Below are 20,508 nucleotides of genomic sequence, written 5' to 3'. Positions count from 1 at the left end.
CCTTCAAAAAAAATTTGGAAACACCCTCAGTTTTTTTATGCCAATAAAATTAAATTTTGCTCCATAATTTGTTCTAGATTTAGTGGATGAATAATTGGTTGGTTGTGTACATTGAAAGAGATGTAACTTGTAACATTAATAATGAGATTATCATATAACGATTTCAAAATATGAAAACTCGTAAAAGATAATTGTAAATTTTATGTATTTACGTGTTTTTTTATTATTGTTATTGTCAATATATGAATTTATCTTTTTATTACATTGTATAATTTATGCTTCTTAAGGAACACTTTGAGAAAAATTTCTGGAGCCGCCATTGTTAATATCAGCTTACTGCAACCTTAGTTAGCAAGTTGTGAAAAATGTTTGGTAAAAAGTTGTCCTTAAATACAATTCTGTTGAACCTATTTTAGCCAATGAAATACATGGTTAAATACAGTTAGGTAAGATAATACAATTTTTTCGGCATGGCTTGAAATTCATCTAAAACAAAGAGTCTGTTTGGTAACAACTTATTTAGCTGAAATTGAAAAATTTTTATTGAAAGTACTGTAGATAAAGCTAAAATGTAACTGAAATAGTATAATAGGACCCATGAATAGTAACAAAAAGTGCAATGTGACCCATAAATAGTAGCAAAAATAAGCTAAATAGTAAAAATAGCTGGCTTCTTAAGTCAATGCTAAAAGCACACTAAGTAACTTTATTTAACTAAAATTTTGACTTATACTTGTGTGTGTATATATATATATTTTGAGCAAAATGTAAGTATTATATATATTGGAAATATAAGAAGAAAGACATGTCATTCAACTGATGTATTGACGAAAAAGTCCTCAATAATTTAATGAAATTCCCAACAGAATCAACTGACCTCCTCAGTCCTCAAGCTTTCGCACTTCTTCACTTATAACTTTGCAATCTCAATCTTTAACACTTCTTCACCAAAATCCTCAACATTTTTCACAAAATTTCCACACCCAGAAGGTCCAAAAAAAAAAAATGAAAAAGAAATGAGCTATGATATTTGGTTGGGCCCATATGCAAAATATGAAAGTGCAAACATGTTTGTTGTGGTTGTGGTATATCCATAAAAAAAAAATTAAAAAATTAAAAAAAAAAAACCTGGAACAATTATCCTTGCTTGAGTGGCATCATTCTCTTCTATAGAATTCTAAAAACAAACATAGACAGGCTGCAGGGCCTTGAAGGATATGAGACTTGAAAGGCCTTGGTTTGTTTTTCACTTTTTCTATTGGGTTCAAAGAAACTGTAATAATAATGTAGCTCACTGCAAGCTAAATGGGCTTTATCATAATATAGTTTTTGCTGACTGGTTTCTGCCCAAGGATTTTCTCAAGCCGTTAATAAGCCCCGGTGGCCCGGCCTATGCTTTTCAGATTTTGTAGCTATTCTGTTTCAATAAAATATTTGTGGAAATTACATTTTAAATTTAAACCCCATTATTGGGAGTATCAAATTAAAACCTATTCAATAAAGTTTTTGGGGGGAAATAATTGTATTTTAGATCCATAGTTTATAGTAATTATCCGGTTGATCAGATATATGCATCGGTTCATCTTCTTTTTCATAATGTGTAAGTGTGTAACCCAATAAATACGTGAAACTCATACGTTATAAGAAAAATGATGCTTATATCTAATGCATGTTATATTTTCACCATAGTTTCAAATTAAATTCTATACTTTTGTAATATACTACTTAAACCCTATAATTGAATGGCAGTTTCAAAGTAAACTTTATAGTTTAATATGTTACAAGCTAAACCAATTTAAGGGAGCTGCACCCTTAAATTAAATTAAGCTAGCACCCGAGAGAAGTATAAAAGTGCTCATTTTCTTTTATTTCTCTTCACTTCTCTCCTCATTATAAATCCAAGATTAAAAATTTTACCCACATCACTTCTCTTCTTTTCACTTTTCTCAAGCCGAAGATAATATAAGCCTAGCAAATCTCAATTTATTCCTAAAAGAATTATATATATATATATATATAGAGAGAGAGAGAGAGCATACATCCACTCCTCCATGAGAGAGGTGTTACATATGCCCACCATTACACCATATATCTTTTGAGAAATATTACGTTCACAACATTTTCATAATACTTTCACAACAAATCATAGGTGGTAAGCTGTTATTAATTTGAATTTGAATTTACTACTTAAATTATTTTTTTCCCACTTATAACAGCCAATAACAACTTACCATTAAAAATTTGCTGTAAAAGTGTTATGAAAATGTTGTGGACATAACATTTCTTGTACCGTTCATGCTTGATATTCTCAATTCTTGTAGGATTCTAGGGAAATTAAAGCATGACAAAAAGAAAAGGATCTGTTTTTCTTTGGCCATCCAAGAACACAAATATAAGATGAAAAATAGTATAAATGACATACTATTACAATGATAAGCTTCGAGCCAAACAAAAAGACAGCATTAAACCTCTCCATCTCTCAAAAAATAATAAAACATCAATTAGATAAGACAGAAAAAAAGGAAAAAAAAAAAAAGGAAAAAGAAAGAAAAGAGAAGCATGTTCACATGATTGTACAAGCATGCGGATTGTCATCGCTAAAGAGTGAAGCAATGGCTTCATCGGATGCGACGGCGACTGAATAAACAGCAGGGGTTTGGAAGAAAGTGTGTACGCCTGTGGTAGCTTCATTTTTGTATGTGTCATAATAATGGTTAACAATGTAAGTTGGGTATTTGTAAAATGAGGCAAAATGAGAGTATCCTGGGAATGGCCATGGCTCCACTGCTTTCCCAGCTCGCTTGATCGCTTTAAGAACCTTCTTTTCCTCCAAGGCATATCCTCTCACTGTAATCTTTTGTGTCTCCATTTCTACTTCCACCTCTTCTACTCCTGAAAGCCATGAATCAAAGTTAAAATTACATGAAAGTCAACTTTGAAAGCTCTGCCTTATAATTGAACAATTATTATTTCTTAAATTGTGCCCTCAAAACACCCTTTGTAACAAAACTCATAAAAGTGGTGGTCCAATTAGTCAACTTAAAAAGGTTGTAAGAAAAATTGTATCCTTAATACTTTATTCAAAGAATATGTTAATGGAAGCTCGATTGCGCTCGTTAAAGATGAATTAAATAGAGCCTGTTATATTGAGAAGTAATAAAAGTTAACAAACAAATATCCCTTCAATTGAAAGTTGCTCCACTACCTTAAAAAAAGTTAGTCAATTACAATAAAAAAACTCAACCTTAACTAATTTACTTTGACAGTCCTGTTAATGGTATAAAGGTACCTTTGAGCTTGAAGAGAGCTTTCTTCAACTTAGTAGCACATCCTTCACAGTCAAGGTTCGGAACTCTCACCTCCACCATCTGCAAAACCAACATTGCCAAATTGTCACTTCCACATTGTGTGTGTGTGTGTGAAAGAGAAAGAGAGAGAGAAGACAGAAAGAGAGAGAGAGAGAGAGAGACTCACTGCAGACATAGTTTTCTTAGCTTCAGAATGCAAAGAAACTGTGATGAAAAATTTGTTAGGAGTCTCAAGATTGTTCTATTTTTAGTGAAGGAAACAATTAGAGCTGAGAAGTCTCTGAAGTCTTTATGTAATGTCGGGTTATAACTTGAGACTCTGGCTTAATCGAAGTGCTTATTGAAATTGCTTATAGCTAATAAAGAGAGAGGAGAGAGCCTTGGGTTTTGAAAATGGAAAACAATGCAAAGAGCATTCACGCGTGGAATGGAAAAGTGTGACTTTTAACATATTTTTGCCCACTCCAATGCCTGGTCCTCTTTTCTGTAACGTTGTAATTAGAAAATGCCCCCCAATGTCTTATGTCACGCTCTTTGTCGAATAATGAAGGAGGACACTCCGGCAAAGGTATTATGACCTATTTGTTTATGTAGGACCTCGTACTCATTATGCATGTCCGAAGTCAAAATTAATTTCCAAAGGTTTTTGTTTATTTATTTGATGAACAAATTTCCAAAGGTTTTAGTGTTGGCTTCCCTTAGAATGTTATCAAGCACTTGGATAAGTAATCCATTATCCGGTTAGTTTCATATGGTATGAGATTGATTTATCACATACTCACATACATTATGTTGATTGTGAGTTTGGATTGGTTTATTTGTTGATTTTCTGATTTTATTTGTTGAAAATGGATAAAGGTACAATTGTGACATTCTTAATATAGTTTTAGGCCTAAAGTGACAACTTTAAATAGACATTTTTAAAATTTAAAAATTACTTATATAATAATTGGTTTACATTTTATATTATGAACTTTTTTATTATTTAAAATTTGTTATTATGACTTTTTTATACGATTAGTTTACTTAGTGGCAAATGAGTTGGTTTTCTATCGGTCCATAATTTTTTAAGGTTTTTTTAGGAGTGGAGAAAGAAAAATGCACAATTCCATTGAGTTGTTGTTGTTGTTGTTGTTATTTTTTAATAAATTTATTTATTATTATTTTTTTAATATTAAAGTAAATCACTTATTGCCCCACATTTAGTGATCTTTGTCTTGTTGGGGGACCCTAGGCCTAGGGTAGAGTTGTATATGGGGATTTGAAAAGTTATGCATAAACAGATAAACTCCTTAAAAATGTTAAACCAAAACATTGAGATACATAAGTTAATAAAAAATTGGATGAAAAGAAAATATTCTTCTACAAAAATATATCCGTACTAAAATTTTAAAATTATGTATATCAGTTAGAGGAAAACCTTAACTTTTTATTTTTATTTTTTTTATTTCAGATTCTTCAACTTTTCAATATATTTTATCTTCCTTGCTAGTTGCTACAATAATTTATGGAAAAAGAAAATTACGAAACCATGTTGAAGTGAAGTGTATGACAATGAGAAATTGGGAAATGCATAATGTCTCATACGCGCTACGATGGAGAGTAGTCCTTGTGATGCTGATACTTAATGCTCTCACAGTTCAAACGAAACAGAACTGTATCAGCTTTAGCATTGTAAAGGATTTTAAGAACAAAGAACTGAATCAACTTTACTGGAACCTGCTTTATTTCTGTAAAGAATTCGATGAACAGAGATATTCGTTGTTGATATAAGCTGGCAATCGATAGCTTTGTATGTTCAAGTACAACAACACTTTTCTGTCAACGATTCCTTTTAAATTACCTCAGAGTGGTCAACATATTGGTATTTGAATTGAAGATTAATATAGGTAATTTTGTGACTGTTTTGATCGTATATTAACAATTTCAATGCCTCGAATAATGAGAACAGAATGACAAAAAGGGACCACACACAAATGGATGCTAAGAATTGTTATCATCATACTTGTTTTTTATGAAATTTGGGTTAAGGAATATATGGTCATAATTAGAAATGTTTCTTGGGGGAGCACAATTATCATAGTTATAATAATGGTTTTTTATTAGAGGGAAAGTTTTCATGCTGCACACAATGACACTCTACACCACATTACTGTGTAAAACAAATATAATCATCTATTTTTTGATGTTTTCTGTTGCTTTGTTTGCTGCACCTAGTTTTGAATTTATTTTATAATAAAGTTTCTGTGAAATGCGATTCAAGAGTCAAGAGACACAGTACTTTTATGTTGGATGGAACTTTTCCAAATATCTCTAAACTAACAACTTGTAAATATAATTTTGCTTAATGGGCGTCAATAATTTCTGGCTTTCTTCAGTTTAACTAGTTGATTTTTTTTTTTCCTTTTATTTTTTTTGAAGGAACTGATTTTCTTGCGTGAAAATACTGTATAGGGCTTGAGCATAAGATCCCATCCAAGTTTTGGTTAACTCCAGCACATTCTGGAGAAGGGTTTATGCTAATTGATCAAACAATTAAAAGGTCTTTGTCGCTTAATTGTATAAATAAAATATGAAATTCAGCCGCATAATTGTTTTAAAGAAAAGCACAATCTTAAAAAACTTTCATCATTGACATAAATTTCAAAAAATTATCCCCTCACCAACCTTCGGCCCTGCTTTGCCATCATTTAGTGTTTCATATATATATATATATATATATGGTTGGGTGCAAGTTATACTTGGTGTAATTTTAAGTAATGTTACATCACTTAATAACTTGTTATTGAATTTATATTTTGAAAATTCAACCGTTGAATTAAATGTTCTATATGTTCTTAACATATATACTAATTTTCATGCCAATTGGATATAATTTATTATTCGATCTATAAACTCATCTTTTATGTATTATTTTAAACTACAAAAACTTGAATTTAAATAATTGATTAATAACATGGCTATTGATCTTTGATTATCTTTAAAATTTGTAAGCACGGAGAACATACGAAGCTAATGTAATCTAACGGTGAATTTGTCAAAATTCACATTCAATTTAAAAATATTTTAAAGTTACACCAAGTGTAACTTGAACTCAACCCATATATATATATATATATAATTTAATGTATATAAGACCTACTCATATTAACCAACTTTTAGGTTGGTTTGCATCTTCTTATGTTTCAAATGGAAATGTACAAAATTTAAATCCTCATTTATTTACTTGAAATAATAATAATAATAATAACAACAATAATAACAACAATAATAACTATATCAATAAATTGGCATGCAACCTAAGTTTCTATGCAAAAAAAAAAAAAAAACCTAAGTTTCTAATAAAAGATCTATCTATATAAAAATTGGCATAATGCAACCTAAGGGTCTATTTGGTACATGTGTTTAAACACATGTTTTTATTTTTTAAACAATATTATACGTATTTCCACACACTTTTTCACCCACACATATTTTCCAAAAAACTGAAAACTGTTGTTTAAACTATGGTTTTTAGACCCGAACCGTTCAATGAATCGTAAAAGTAAGAGGTTCAAGGTTTTTAAGGTCAGACCAAGGTCAAACCAAGGTCGAATCGTGATAATGTCATAATTAATTAATAATTATTTAAAATATAAATAAATATATTAAATTAGTAAAAAATGAAAATTTAACTAAAATAATTCAATATATATATATATATATTTATTTTGAAAATAAACATTTTTCAACCTAAGATTTATTATGAATTTATTATAGAATTAACATTACTTTAAATATAAATCCAATACAATAAAAAAAAAAAAAAAAAAAAAAAAAAAAAAAAAAAAAAAAAAAACTAAGTTTCTAATAAAAGATCTATCTATATAAAAATTGGCATAATGCAACCTAAGGGCCCATTTGGTACATGTGTTTAAACACATATTTTTAGTTTTTAAACAATATTATACGTATTTCCACACATTTTTTCACCCACACATATTTTTCAAAAAACTGAAAACTGTTGTTTAAACTATAGTTTTTAGACCCGAACCATTCAATGAACCGTAAAAGTAAGAGGTTCAAGGTTTTTAAGGTCAGACCAAGGTCAAACCAAGGTCGAATCGTGATAATGTCACAATTAATTAATAGTTATTTAAAATATAAATAAATATATTAAATTAGTAAAAAATGAAAATTTAACTAAAATAATTCAATATATATATATATAGAAATTTATTTTGAAAATAAACATTTTTCAACCTAAGATTTATTATGAATTTATTATAGAATTAACATTACTTTAAATATAAATCCAATACAATAATTTATTGTATAAATATTATAAAAATATTAAGTAAAAATATCATTACGTTAATTTCTAATCTAGAATATCTATGTCTACATTATTTTTACAACAAATTATAGGTTAATTTAAATTTGAACCTATCATTGAGATTACTTTTTTATTCCAATAATGACAACTAATAACAACCCACCGCTTAAAATTTATTGTAAAAATATAGTTCTCTTTCTAACCCAATACAAATTTTAAATCTTTTTCTTTTTATGTCCTCCATTCACCTGCCACTCTAGTGCCAACAACACATCACGTTTTTTATTTTTTTGGTAAACCATGGAAAATGCAACACATCACGTTTGGTCTCATCAGAACATCAACTTTCGCTTTTTTTTTTTTTCCCCCAAGGCTTCCATTTCCCAAAGTTTAATCTACCTCACACCTTTTAAAAAAATCTCTACACCAAGTCAGCCTCTTACTTCTTCATATTTTTTCCTTCTTTCGTCTTCTTAACCTTCATTTCTTCCGTCACTCCAACTTCCTAGTTCATACCTTTTCCATTTTTTTTTTTTAATACCTTTTTTTAGTTTTCTTAAACTAGTTTACGCAACATCTAGATGGAGTAGAGGCAGGAAAACAAGACAGAGAGAGAAAGAGAAGATGATTAAGAAGAAAAATTCTAGACAGATAACAAATGAGAGACAAAGCTAGCGAGATAGTGATGATGGGATCTCAATATTTTCAATGTTTGATAGCATCTCGTAGTGGTTGAAGCTAGGGCTGTACACGGTGCGGTGCGGCCGGTTTTTGTGGCCGTTTCTGCACCGCACTGGAACATTCGGTTTCCTAAAAATTCGAGCCGCTGCCGGGTCTGAGGAACGGTTCTCCGCCAACATCGGTGGCGGTTCTAGTCGGTGCGGAGGTCGGTGTCCACCTATCTATCACACACAGAGAAAAAGAGAGATCTAAAATCAAAACAAAACCCAGAAAACTGAGTTCTGACTTCTGAGGCTGTGAGGCGAGTATGTGAAACGTGAGAGAGGAGCAATAGTTTAGAGAGTGAAGAGGATAAATGAGAGTAAAGAGGAGAAATCTGCGTTAGAAACAACTCAAAAGAAAAGGCATCTGTGGCTGAGATCAAAAGAAAGAAAAAAACATCTTGCACAGTAACTCTGTGACTGACTCAAACAGTGATAGGAATGACTTTTTTATTTTTTTAATATATTTTTTTTAAAAAACGCAAGTGGCAAGGGAATGACTAACCATGCGGCATTTTTTTTTTTTAATTTTTTTCTCAAAAAACGAAGTGGCATGACTGTAACTAGGCCAGCATTTTTTTAATATTTTTTTTTCAAAAAATGCAAGTGGAAGATAGTCTTACTTAGACAAGACCACTCAACAGTCTCAGACTTCCACCTGACACACGTTACCTATCTTCAGGCCTGTTGGATAAGAATTCAAATTTTTTTTTTATAAGAACAACCCTATCCAAGGATGAACATTAGGCCTGTTCTTCCTCTTTTTTTTTTTTCTTTTCTGCTGAAGCTCTTCTTCTTCTTAATACTTATACATATTTACATATATATAAACCATGCTCGGGTCGGTTCGGTCTTCGTCGGTGTGCACATCTCGGCGTCGATGGCCGCACCAGTCCGACGTCAGCACTGAAGATCTATTGCCAACCACCATGCCGGTAACCTTCGGCAAAGCCCTGAGCGGGGCGGGGCGGTGCGGTCAGACCGGTTTTGTCGGTGCCGGTATTTCGTTGAACAGGCCTAGTTGAAGCTTCAACTATGGTGATAAGGTGCTGTGAGCTTCTAAATTTTTTTTTAAATTTTTTTAATTTATTTTTTAAAAAGCGTTGATATGAACCGTGAGAACTGTTCACAGTTTTCAAATCGGGCGGTTCAACCGCAGTTCGAATGGTTTCGTGCTTTTTGTGCATAGAACGGTTTTGGTGGTTTAAAGAGCCGTGTTAGTGAGAGGTTTTCGGTTATCTCAATCTGACCATACGGTCCGATTTAGATTTGAAAACCATGGTTTAAACACACGTGCCTTTGGAAAATATATTTTTTTAGTTTACCTTTTTCTCATATCATTTGGCCCAATTTTATTGGGCAGCTCATTCCATATTAGCACGTTTTACAAATAAAAAGAGTGGCTCGTCGGCTAAATTATTTGGGCTTAATTAAATCACAAAATCATGGAGTCTAAACAAACTTTTTGAAAGCCCAAGCTTTTATAGGTAAAAATGCTTCATTTGAAAAAAAGAGCAGCCCAACTCATTCTAAGACAAAAGCCTCAACTCATGCAAACACGTGGGCCCCAAGGTAAAAAAGGAACCAGACTTGCCAACTCACCAACAATCCTCTCTCCTCCACAAGACATAAAGAAAGGTAGGGGTGGCAAAATTGTATACGATCTACGAACTCGACACGATACGATATAAAATTAGCAGGTCATGAGTTGAAGCTTAATGGGTTCGTGTCATATTCGGGTTGACACGGTTGACCCGTTTAATAAACGGGTTGGGTTAGTGTTGAACATATAGAATCCGTTTGATCTATTTGACCTGTTTAATTAAATGACATTTTACCAATATACCCTTCAAACTTTAGGTATATAAACTTATTAGTTGTTGTGGTTTATTTTCTTTGACATATTGTGATTGATTATTTGTGATATGCTTTAGTTTTGAATGATTATTTGTGATGCAATTACTCGTTAGTTCTGAATTTTATATTAAAAATATTTATATATTTGTTTTTTCATATTTTTTTTTCATTTTGATAAAATGTGATAAACAGGTCGACACGACTGACCCGTTTAATAAATGGGTTATGTTAGGGTTGAGAAATCTTGACCCATTTAATAAACATGTTGGGTTAGTGTTGACCTATATCGTTGAATACTTATGAGTTAACATGATACGAACCCGACATGCGAATACGAATTGACACCCCTAAAGAAATGCTCAAATAATACCCCATTAGTTCCTCGGGTTTAGTATTTGAGCCATTTTGGGCCCAAAAGTTTACAGAAAAGAAAAGAAAAGAAAAGAAAAGAAAAGAAAAAACTGTTACGCACATTTTTGAACTATATTGAACTATAATAGTATGTAGTAGGGTGTGTATAATAATACCCTAAAGTATAAAGCAATTATTTTTAGTCCCTTGTATATCGTGGCCAAACTAAAAACTGGTATGTCATCATTCAATAAAGACTAGAAGCGACCACTTTAAGTTTGTTATGGACTAAAATCGATTACTTCAAGGTTTTCAAGGTTTGTAGGGACTAAAATTAATTGCTTTACGGTTTTTAGGGATTATTTCTTCAAAAAAAAAAAAAAAAAAATTTTAGGGATTAAAAGTGATTACTTTAAACAACCACCTTAAGTGCTAGTGATCCGATCATTGGACTTTCAACACTGACGATTCTGATGATTGAGGCACTAATTTTAGCAATTTGTGCTTGAAATATTTTATATATCATACCAAACACCTAATAATGTTTTACTAAATTATTCTGTATTTGAAAATGTTTTACCGCTAAACAAATGGAGTATACACTTGTTCAACAATCAGAAAGTTTATACTCTTTGGAAAGGAAGACCAAATGATTTTTTTGCTGAAGAAATGAATTAAACTTTCCCCATCAAATCCTTTTTTTATTTTTATTTTTTGAGAAAATGGTTGTCAAATCCATCTATTGCCGAATGAGAGGAAACTGCCCATAAATGTTGGCCATCCTCTTTTACCACTTTTATGTTATTTTTCAAACTTGTCCCCAAAACCATATTTAAAGAGGACAAAGAGAAATAGAGAATCACTTAGAACACCCATTATAAATTTCCATATTAAAAAAAGAATACCCATTAGAAATATCATAAAGACATATACAAAATAACCTAAATATCATAACTGGTACCACCAGTGGGTGTGGTACAACTAGTAGGTGACTGCTGAGGCTTCACCACATCCCAAGTTCGAGTTCTCATGAGGACTGTAATTGCAATTTCTGGAAGTTCCAGAAACCAATAGAGCCTGGGGTGTGTGTGGGTTCGGAGTTTCCGAGCTCCAGTTCGAGCTGGTGGTACCCATGGGCTTACCCAACTGTACCATGGGGCGTGGGACAATGACTGTTACACGCGAGTCTCCTTTTTTTTTTCTTAAAAAAAAAAAAAATCATAACTGGTCACGGTCTCTTCTTCCATCGCACATTCACACTCAAGTTTGCCTCTTTACCTATCCAAAAAAAAAAGTTTGCCTTTTTAAATATGAAAATATTGTAATGATATAAAAACTTCAAAGGTAGTACAAAAGATTGAGGATGATCTAAAGTTAATTATTGCATTAATGTGCATGAAAGAGACTAGACTAGCATTAAGTTGTACACCCAGAATTAACCCATCTCTACTTTCTCAAAAAAAAAAAAAAAAAAAAAAAATCTCTAAGAGCCCAAAACTCAGCTGATACAATAGTGTACATCCTATTCTTCAAGAATAACCCTTAATCCAATCTCCATAAGTGTTTCTAATAAGACCTCCACTCCTTGCATGACCTAGATTTCCAAGCAATGAACCATCAGAGATTCAGAATAAGTTTAAACCAACCCTCAGGTTGTTTCTCCCATTCAACTTGGATTATTGCAATAGTCTTAAAATGTTCTTTTCTTAGAACACAAAAGGTGAATTCTAGAGCTAGAGCATTTCTACATTCTTAAGAAAACCTGGTTTAGGAGACTAATGCTTGAAAATTTGCCTTTTATTTGAAGGGAAAAGTAAATAAATACCCTAAGAGTATTGATTTATAAAATATTTTAAAAAAACTTTTTATGAGAAAAAATAATTTTAATAGTTTTTTTATATTTTTTATGAAAATAGTATCAAAACTTTCTTAAAATGGTTTATTAACAGTTGCTCACCCATTAATAGAACACGTGTTGTTGTTTTTTTTGTTACCGCCAAATAAAATCACATCTAGGAGAGACTTGTAAAACTTGTTGTCACCATGTTTGCTAGTCCTTGAACTTCTTGGAATACCGGTTGAGGAGCAACTTGTATATGAATGTGCTTAATCATCTTCTTTAATGTTGCAATATCATCTATGATGAGAACATTCTCCAAGTTAGTTAGGCAATGTGTCTAAATTAGCTTCACCCCTTGATTTGATCTTTAAAAAAAAAATTATCTCCCTGAAATCGTGCTTCCATGCCTCATATAATGCTTCTCTAATTGTGGACAAATGGTTGTTCTCATCAGTGCAAGAGTGCCATAAATAACAACCTTTACGAATGAACTGACCTAAACGATTTTTGATTACAAAGGCACCTCACAGAACATGTGTTGTGGCACTCGCACTAACTCGTTGCTTTATTTAAGTATGTGTTTAATATTTCATATTTAGACATGTGGGCTGATATACAATATTAAATTTATATATTTCAAAGGGTAGAGTCCAGCACAGTAGCTTGCTTTGGGGCTCCCGCGCCCGCCCATGAGTTGTTGCACTAAGCATGGGCCTGGTACTGTACAGACAGTACAGTGTACTCCCCAAAAATAAAATAAAGAAGAGAAAAATAAGCCGAAAAGGTTGGCAATATTGCTACTTTTTTTTTTTTTTTTTGAGAATGATATAACTACTTAATTGATAAGGAATTATTACTAATGGTATACCATATACATGTATTCTAACTCCTCTCAAATTGCTGGAAATTCTAGTTCATGATCAATTTTTTTTTAGAGAAGTTTAGTTCATCAATTATACTACACTAATAAAGATGAGATTGATAAGATTTACCAGTATTGTGTATCAATCCAATTCGGATGGTCCATGGTTTTGTTTTGTTTTTCCTATAATAAGTGGAAATGGAGAATTTCAACTTAATCTTATAAGAAAAATCTTTAGATAATTGGTCTATTCGTAACCAAACAACAAAATCTAAATCTGTGAAAAATTCTTATTGAAGAGTCCCCTTTTGTTTAACTTCTTTGATTCCTATTGTAAGGACGCGGTTTGAGCCGTTAGCCCTAAAGGTGAATGGACTCAGGTCCAAAAAGTCCAAAACAATGAATTTGTAGAGAGTTGGTTGAAAAACTAGGCTTTAATGAATCAGTTAATCACTAAAGTGGATTCAGATGATAAGAGAATGAAAATAGACTAGTTTAAACTAAAGAAAATCATCCTCGGCACAGTTCGAGGAGATCAATTCTTATATATTTCTCTTAAGTTAGATTTACAAGTTTAGTTCTTGATTGTTACAGTGTTTTTCTATTCACTTCTCGATCCCCTTCTCTCATTGCTTTCTTCTTCTTTTATACTATCTTCCCCTTTCATTTCTACCCTCCACGTGCAGGATAGATGGTTGGTGTTAATATTTGTCCCATTAGCACCTTCCTAAAATCTTTGTGTAGTAGCTGTACGGCTGAAAACCACTGTTCAGGTATCACTTCCACATTAATGTGGCCAGAGGATTAGCTGCAGAACATTCAATGCAGTGGTAGCAGCTTTCTTCTTAGATATTTTAGGACTCCCCCCTATCCTATGTTTCTGTAATGTTTATCCGTATCAACAAAATTTCCTGGAACGTTCCCTTAGACGGCAGACCACCCCTTGGAACCTCGGCTTCAGTTAGCCGAGGAGGTATTCATCCTCGGACAACCCTTATGGGCTCTTATAACCAAAACTAACTTCTTCATTTATCAACACGGACTCCCCTGGTAATGCTTACTCCTCCTTGAACGACTTCAAGTCCTTGGATTGGGCCCTAGGCCCAATATATACATAGATAATGAGCTCCTGGGCCCAATACCCTTACACCTATATTATTATGCAAATTGAACAAAAGAAAAATCTAATTTTATATATCTAGAAAAGAGAAAAAAAAAATTGATGGAAAGAAAACAATAAAAGAGAGGCTTTTCAGAGATGATCTTTTATCTTCTAGACCTAGGAAATGTTTATTTTAGCTTTAAATTTAAGTTTATTTCTACGTTCGGTTTATGTAATGTGTACAATTTTTAAATTTTTACTTTTTTTTTTCTTCAGGTGTAATTGTAATTTTGTATAGAACATTTTTGTTTTTGTTGAGATAACTTTTTTTTTTTATAGGTTATTATTTTTTAAACAAAATAAGTCAATAAAAAAAGAGGTCATATAAAGCACACTGTAAATATAAATTGAAAGATCATGATAAAGAATTTCTCTTGGTGCGTTTAGTAATAAACAGTATTCTCTACTAGTTTCACCGAATTTTCCATTACTCAATATCCAGTACTATAATGGAGGAAAAAGTTGATCGAAAAATTAAATGAGAAGTGAAAACCTTTCAAGTAGAAGTGGAGAAAATCTCTCCCTAGTACAACTAATTTCTTTGCAAATTTAATTTGATTGTCACAACTACCCCATGCCTAACATAAAGAGCCCAGGTAGCAGAGGGCGACTGAGGCAGCCCCATTATGTTAATTTATGTATATCATGTAGAGCTATGCAAAAGAAATTTCGTACAAAAGACATCCACTTCAACACGGGGCATAAATGTTATGGTATAAAAGCTTGAAGTTCAAGTGAGTAGAATTTAATTAGACTTACCACTTTTCCAGCCATATTTATTAAAGAATATATCCTAATGTGTGTGTTTGTTTCTCAAAAAAAAAAAAAAACAAAACAAAAACAAAAAAAAAAAAATCACCATTAATGTTAAAATATAGAACGTCACCACAGTTTTGAAGTGTCTAATAATTATTTACTGTATTTTGAAGTGTCTAATAGTTTTTCTTTCAACCCAAGTTACCAATCTATACCGGTATCTACCATCCACTCTATGATTATTATTATCCTTTATGGCTTTATTATTAGATCAAAATATCAGCTGGTTTTTGTGTTAGGATTAGTGCCCTTAAATCATATTATATAATGTTATGTATGATATTATGTATGACATGATTTATGACTTGATATTGTAATTAATAAAGTTGTTTTAATTATCATCTAAAATAATGGTAACATGAATATTTGGACATTATCATATAGTCAATGAGATGCATAATATATGATTTATGTGAAAAGTCATAGAAGATATAAATCATAAGTCCATGAGATGCACACAATTTTTACAACATTTTTATAACAAATTCTAAGTATCAGGTTGTTACTTATTGTTATTGTTAGATTAAAATAGTAATCTCAATGATAAATTTAAATTTGAACTAATAATTACTAGTTACTTATGATTTATTGTGAAAATATTGTAAAAATATTGTGTACGTAGCACATTATATTTTTTCTTTAATTCTTCCCTAGATTTTGGCATTCACTTTTTTTTCCCCTCCCATTTTCGGCAATACCATTGCCACAATTACTTTCTTTTGGGCACTCACACTTTCGGTCAGAGCACTTCTCACACAGCCACTCGGTCAGCACAGTTAGGCAAAATGAATTGCGGCAATGCCATTGCCGTAATTCAACTTTTCTCTCTCCAGCCTTTTTCTCATTCTCTCTCCTACTTTTCTTGGAATTTCGGCAACACTGTTGCCGAAATTCAATCTCTCTCCTCATATTCCTAAATAAGTTGTAACTGTACCTATAACGCAAATAAGTTTCAAATTTAGCAATATTTAGCCAAAAGACTCAAGAATTTAGATATGATATGAAAATGTTTGTATGTGGGGTTAGACACTGTTCTCATTCTCTCTAGAACAAACTAATTGAAAGACCACACTTCTTGGGCATAAGTGAAGATTGAAAGTATTCTCAAGAATTTCTGATCTTCGGTTTTGAAATCACCACACCAAGGGACACTTTCTTATTCTTGAATTCTGAAACTTACATAGTGCTTGTTATCAATTGCGAATGAAGTAGATCCGTTATGCTTAATTTTTCCGCTGCGTACACTCATATTTCCGTCATTTTGATGTAGGCATAATTCGAATGTTAAATCTTTTATTCTATACAAGAAAATAAACTTTACCAATTAATTTAATTGAAATCTATTTCAACTCAAGTTATATTATTATAACATTCTAAAAAAAAAAGTTATACTATAATAAAACTTGCAATCACATTAATAATATTTTTCAACTTCCTTTGTTAATCAATATCAAGTCATATAAATAAATAAATAGATAACTTTAAAAGATAAAACTAACATTTAAATTCAAAAGAAACCTAATCTTTATCTACAATAAATAGATAAGATTTATTCAAATACTAAGCTAACAATTTATCATATTCATTATTTGATTAACAACTCCTAATAACAAAAATAAAATTAAATAAAAACTAAGCACGAGGTGGGCACTTAAATGACTTTTTGTTGGTAGCCAAAAAGAGAGCTAATGAAAAAGGTGGGAGAAGACGCCGGAAAATATCACCCTCATTAATACATCACCTCCTGAAATTCGTCCATCACCTAGGAAAATAAAATATGTTCTTTAATATACTAAAATGTATTAGTCGGTGGATTAAAAGTTTGGTGGTCTCCTCCTTTCACATGAGGCTGGGCCCTATTGTTATAGGGAGGGCAATCAGACAAGTCCTTCCATGAAGGTAATAATCTCTCTTAATTTCCTTATGATGCAAGGTCGTTTTCAGTATCTGAAAACTTTTTTTTATTACTCAAATTGCAATTGAAAAGCATCATAATTGAGAGCATTCATGTCCCATTCTTCATAGTTCATATCATCTATTTTAGTCAAATTTTATTCACAAAATTGGTTCTACATCCATTCTTTATTAAACAGAAAAAAATGACTTTTAATTGCAAAAGTTGTTCAAACTTTACAAAACTGAATATGTATGCTCTCTCTGTTATACTTCTGTTTATGTTCACTTTCTTCTAACAAATAAAGTTTTAATCCTTTACTCCAAAAAAGCAAAAAGAAGAGAGAACAGTTGAAATGGTTGGTTGGACAGAGAAATAAGAGGAGTACGTGGGCTGTGCGGAACTGAAGCTTGGTTGGACAGAGAAATAAAGAGAGAACAGTTGAAAAATGGAGAAGGAGATGAGGAGAAAAGAGTCTTTTGGCTAAATATTATTAAATTTAAAACATATTTGTGTTATAGATACTGTTACAAGTTATTTAGGAGTATGAGGAGAGAGATTAAATTTCGGCAACAGTGTTGCCGAAATTCAAGAAAAAGTAGGAGAGAGAATGAGAAAAAGCGAGGTGAGAGAAAAGCTTGAATTTCGGCAACAGTGTTGCCGTAATTTGTTTGCCCAATTTTCCTCACATGACTGGATGTGTGAGTGTGAGAAATGCAATGAGTGAGAGTGCCCAAAAAAAAAGTAATTGTGGCAATGGTATTGCCGAAAATGACAGGGGAAAAAAAAAGTGAATTCCAAAATCTAGGGAAGAATTAAAGAAAAATATAATGTGCTACATACACAATATTTTCACAATAAATCACAAGTAACTAGTTATTATTAGTTCAAATTTAAATTTGACATTGAGATTACTATTTTAATCTAACAATAATAACAAGTAACAACCTGATACTTAGAATTTGTTATAAAAACATTGTAAAAATTGTGTGCACTTATCATTTCTTAAAAAAAAAAAAAGTGTAATGGATTTGCCGAAAATAGCAAAAAAAGAAAAAAACTTTTTTTCCAATTGTGGCAATGGTATTGCCGAAATTGTGGGGAAAATATTTTTTCCCCACAATTTCAATATTTTCCCTACAATTTCGGCAATACCATTGCCACAATTGGGAAAAAAAGTTTTTTTTTTTTTTTTTTTCCCATTTTCGGCAAATCCATTACACTTTTTTTTTTTTTTAAGAAATGATAAGTGCACACAATTTTTACAACGTTTTTATAACAAATTCTAAGCATCAAGTTGTTACTTGTTGTTATTGTTAGATTAAAATAGTAATCTCAATGTCAAATTTAAATTTGAACTAATAATAACAAGTTACCTGTGATTTATTGTGAAAATATTGTAAAAATATTGTGTACGTAGCACATTATATTTTTCTTTAATTCTTCCCTAGATTTTGGCATTCACTTTTTTTTTCCCTGCCATTTTCAGCAATACCATTGCCACAATTACTTTTTTTTTTTGGGCACTCCACTCATTCACTTCTCACACTCACACATCCGTCAGGTGAGGAAAGTTGGGCAGAAGAATTACGGCAACACTATTGCCGAAATTCAAGCTTTTCTCTCTCCTCCTTTTTTCTCATTCTCTCTCCTACTTTTTCTTGAATTTCGGCAATACTGTTGCCGAAATTCAATCTCTTTCCTCACACCCTAAATAACTTGTAACAGTACCTATAACGTAAATATGTTTTAAATTTAGCAATATTTAGCCAAAAGACTCAGGAGAAAAAGTAACAAAAAGATAAAACAATAAAAAATAAGAAATGGTTGAAAGTTAAAAGGTGTGGCTGAGGGTGGATGAGATAAGAGGAGTACGTGTATGGAGGAGGAAAAAAAAAAAAACGTGTATTTGGATGAAAAAATAAGATAATGGAAAAAATAAAATAAAGAATAATAAGAAATTAAAATCAAGAAATGTTACCATAATATTTTTGCAATAAATTTTAAGTGGTAGGTTATTACTATCTAATATTGGTGAGAAAAAAATAATTTTTTTGATGGTGGTGGTGGTGGTAGTGATAGTGGTGGTAGTGGTGTGATTGTTGTTCATTGTAGAGAATATATTATTCTATCATGAGGCGGCGGCGGTGGCAAGGAGGTAGAAGAGTCAGCGGCGATGGCGGTGGCGTTGGCGTTGGCAGTAGCGGTGGTAATGGCGGTGGTAGTGGCAGCGGTAGCGGTTGCAGGTGGTTGTGATTGTTGTTTATTGTAGTGGATATATTATTTTATTATAGTATATATATTATTTTATTGTGATGTTTATATTATTTTATGTGTTAAAATCTAAAATAGATCCACTGCTGCAGCATGTGAGTAGGTAAAATAGATAAAGTAATTTTTTGTGTACAAATAACTATATTTTTAGTTCCACTGCCGTGGATGTTTTCAGAAACACTAAAAAAGGTTACAAGTCCAGTTTTTTTTTTTTGTTACACAATTCAAATATTTTATCTTTTGCAAAATGCTACAGTGTCACATGGAATATTTTGTAAAACTTACTTCTCTTTTTTTATTCAAACAAATACTCTCTCCTTTTCTCTATCCCCAAAAAAAAAAAAAAAAAATCATTTATGATAAATATTTTAATTGATGTATACGAAAATGAAAAGTGATGTATAGTGTATTAAAAATTTAATATTAGGTAGCTAAAATATAAAGAAGTGATTTTTTTTTACTTCAAAGTTTAAAACTAGATGTGATCATGTGAATTGAATATCATATTGTTCTTTTGATTTATAGACTTAAAATTATAAATTGAATTCTTTTTTTTTTTTTTTTTTTGAGAAACCGCATAGTGATGCTATTAATTAGGAAATACCAGCTAAATCAGCTTGGTAAAAGGATAGTACATCAGATGGAACATCTTCCATCCATATTACACAATTTGGTAAATTAACTGCTAACTAAGCCAAGTTGTGTGCAACTGTGTTGCCCTCTCTCTTAGTGTGAGAGTAGGACAATTTGGAAAAAGCTGAAGATAAAGATAAAGAGTCCTGTATCATCAAGCCATAAGGAGCCAAGCTAGGATCCTTAGAGTTCAAAGCCGCCATCACCAGTGAGGAGTCACCCTCCAATACAACATCTGATATGCCCATCTCCTGTGCAAACTCAAGAGCTTTGTTGGCAGCCAAAGCTTCAATCTCTATCGCCTGGAGGAGTTGAGGAACCCGAGTAGCCATGGCTACAATAACCAATCCCTCCTTGTCTTGAACTATGACACCCAGACCGAAACACTTTTCTTCGGCAAAAGTAGCTCTGTCAAAGTTGATCTTGTATGAATCTGGGTTAGGTGGTTTCCACCGTACTCTCCTCTTTGTCTTG

At 31.7% G+C, this 20,508-nt stretch overlaps 1 protein-coding gene across 1 annotated transcript; it reads right to left on the bottom strand.

Annotated features, from left to right (window-relative positions):
- Positions 1 to 2,515: 2,515 nt before the first annotated feature.
- On the bottom strand, positions 2,516 to 3,736 carry LOC112030464 (heavy metal-associated isoprenylated plant protein 31). Its single transcript, XM_024063152.2, has 3 exons — positions 3,475 to 3,736; positions 3,290 to 3,368; positions 2,516 to 2,892 (listed from the first exon to the last, which is right to left on the bottom strand). Exons 1-3 carry the CDS (start codon positions 3,481 to 3,483, stop codon positions 2,564 to 2,566), a joined length of 417 nt encoding a protein of 138 aa, XP_023918920.1. The 5' UTR covers positions 3,484 to 3,736; the 3' UTR covers positions 2,516 to 2,563.
- Between the last annotated feature and the right edge of the window lie 16,772 nt (positions 3,737 to 20,508).

The sequence above is a fragment of the Quercus suber genome, unplaced genomic scaffold (assembly GCF_002906115.3).
Source record: "Quercus suber isolate HL8 unplaced genomic scaffold, Cork oak 2.0 scaffold_5, whole genome shotgun sequence".
In the NCBI taxonomy this organism is placed as follows: Eukaryota; Viridiplantae; Streptophyta; class Magnoliopsida; order Fagales; family Fagaceae; genus Quercus; species Quercus suber.
Note: the sequence above shows the minus strand (reverse complement) of the source record. Positions and strands in the feature narration are given on the sequence as shown.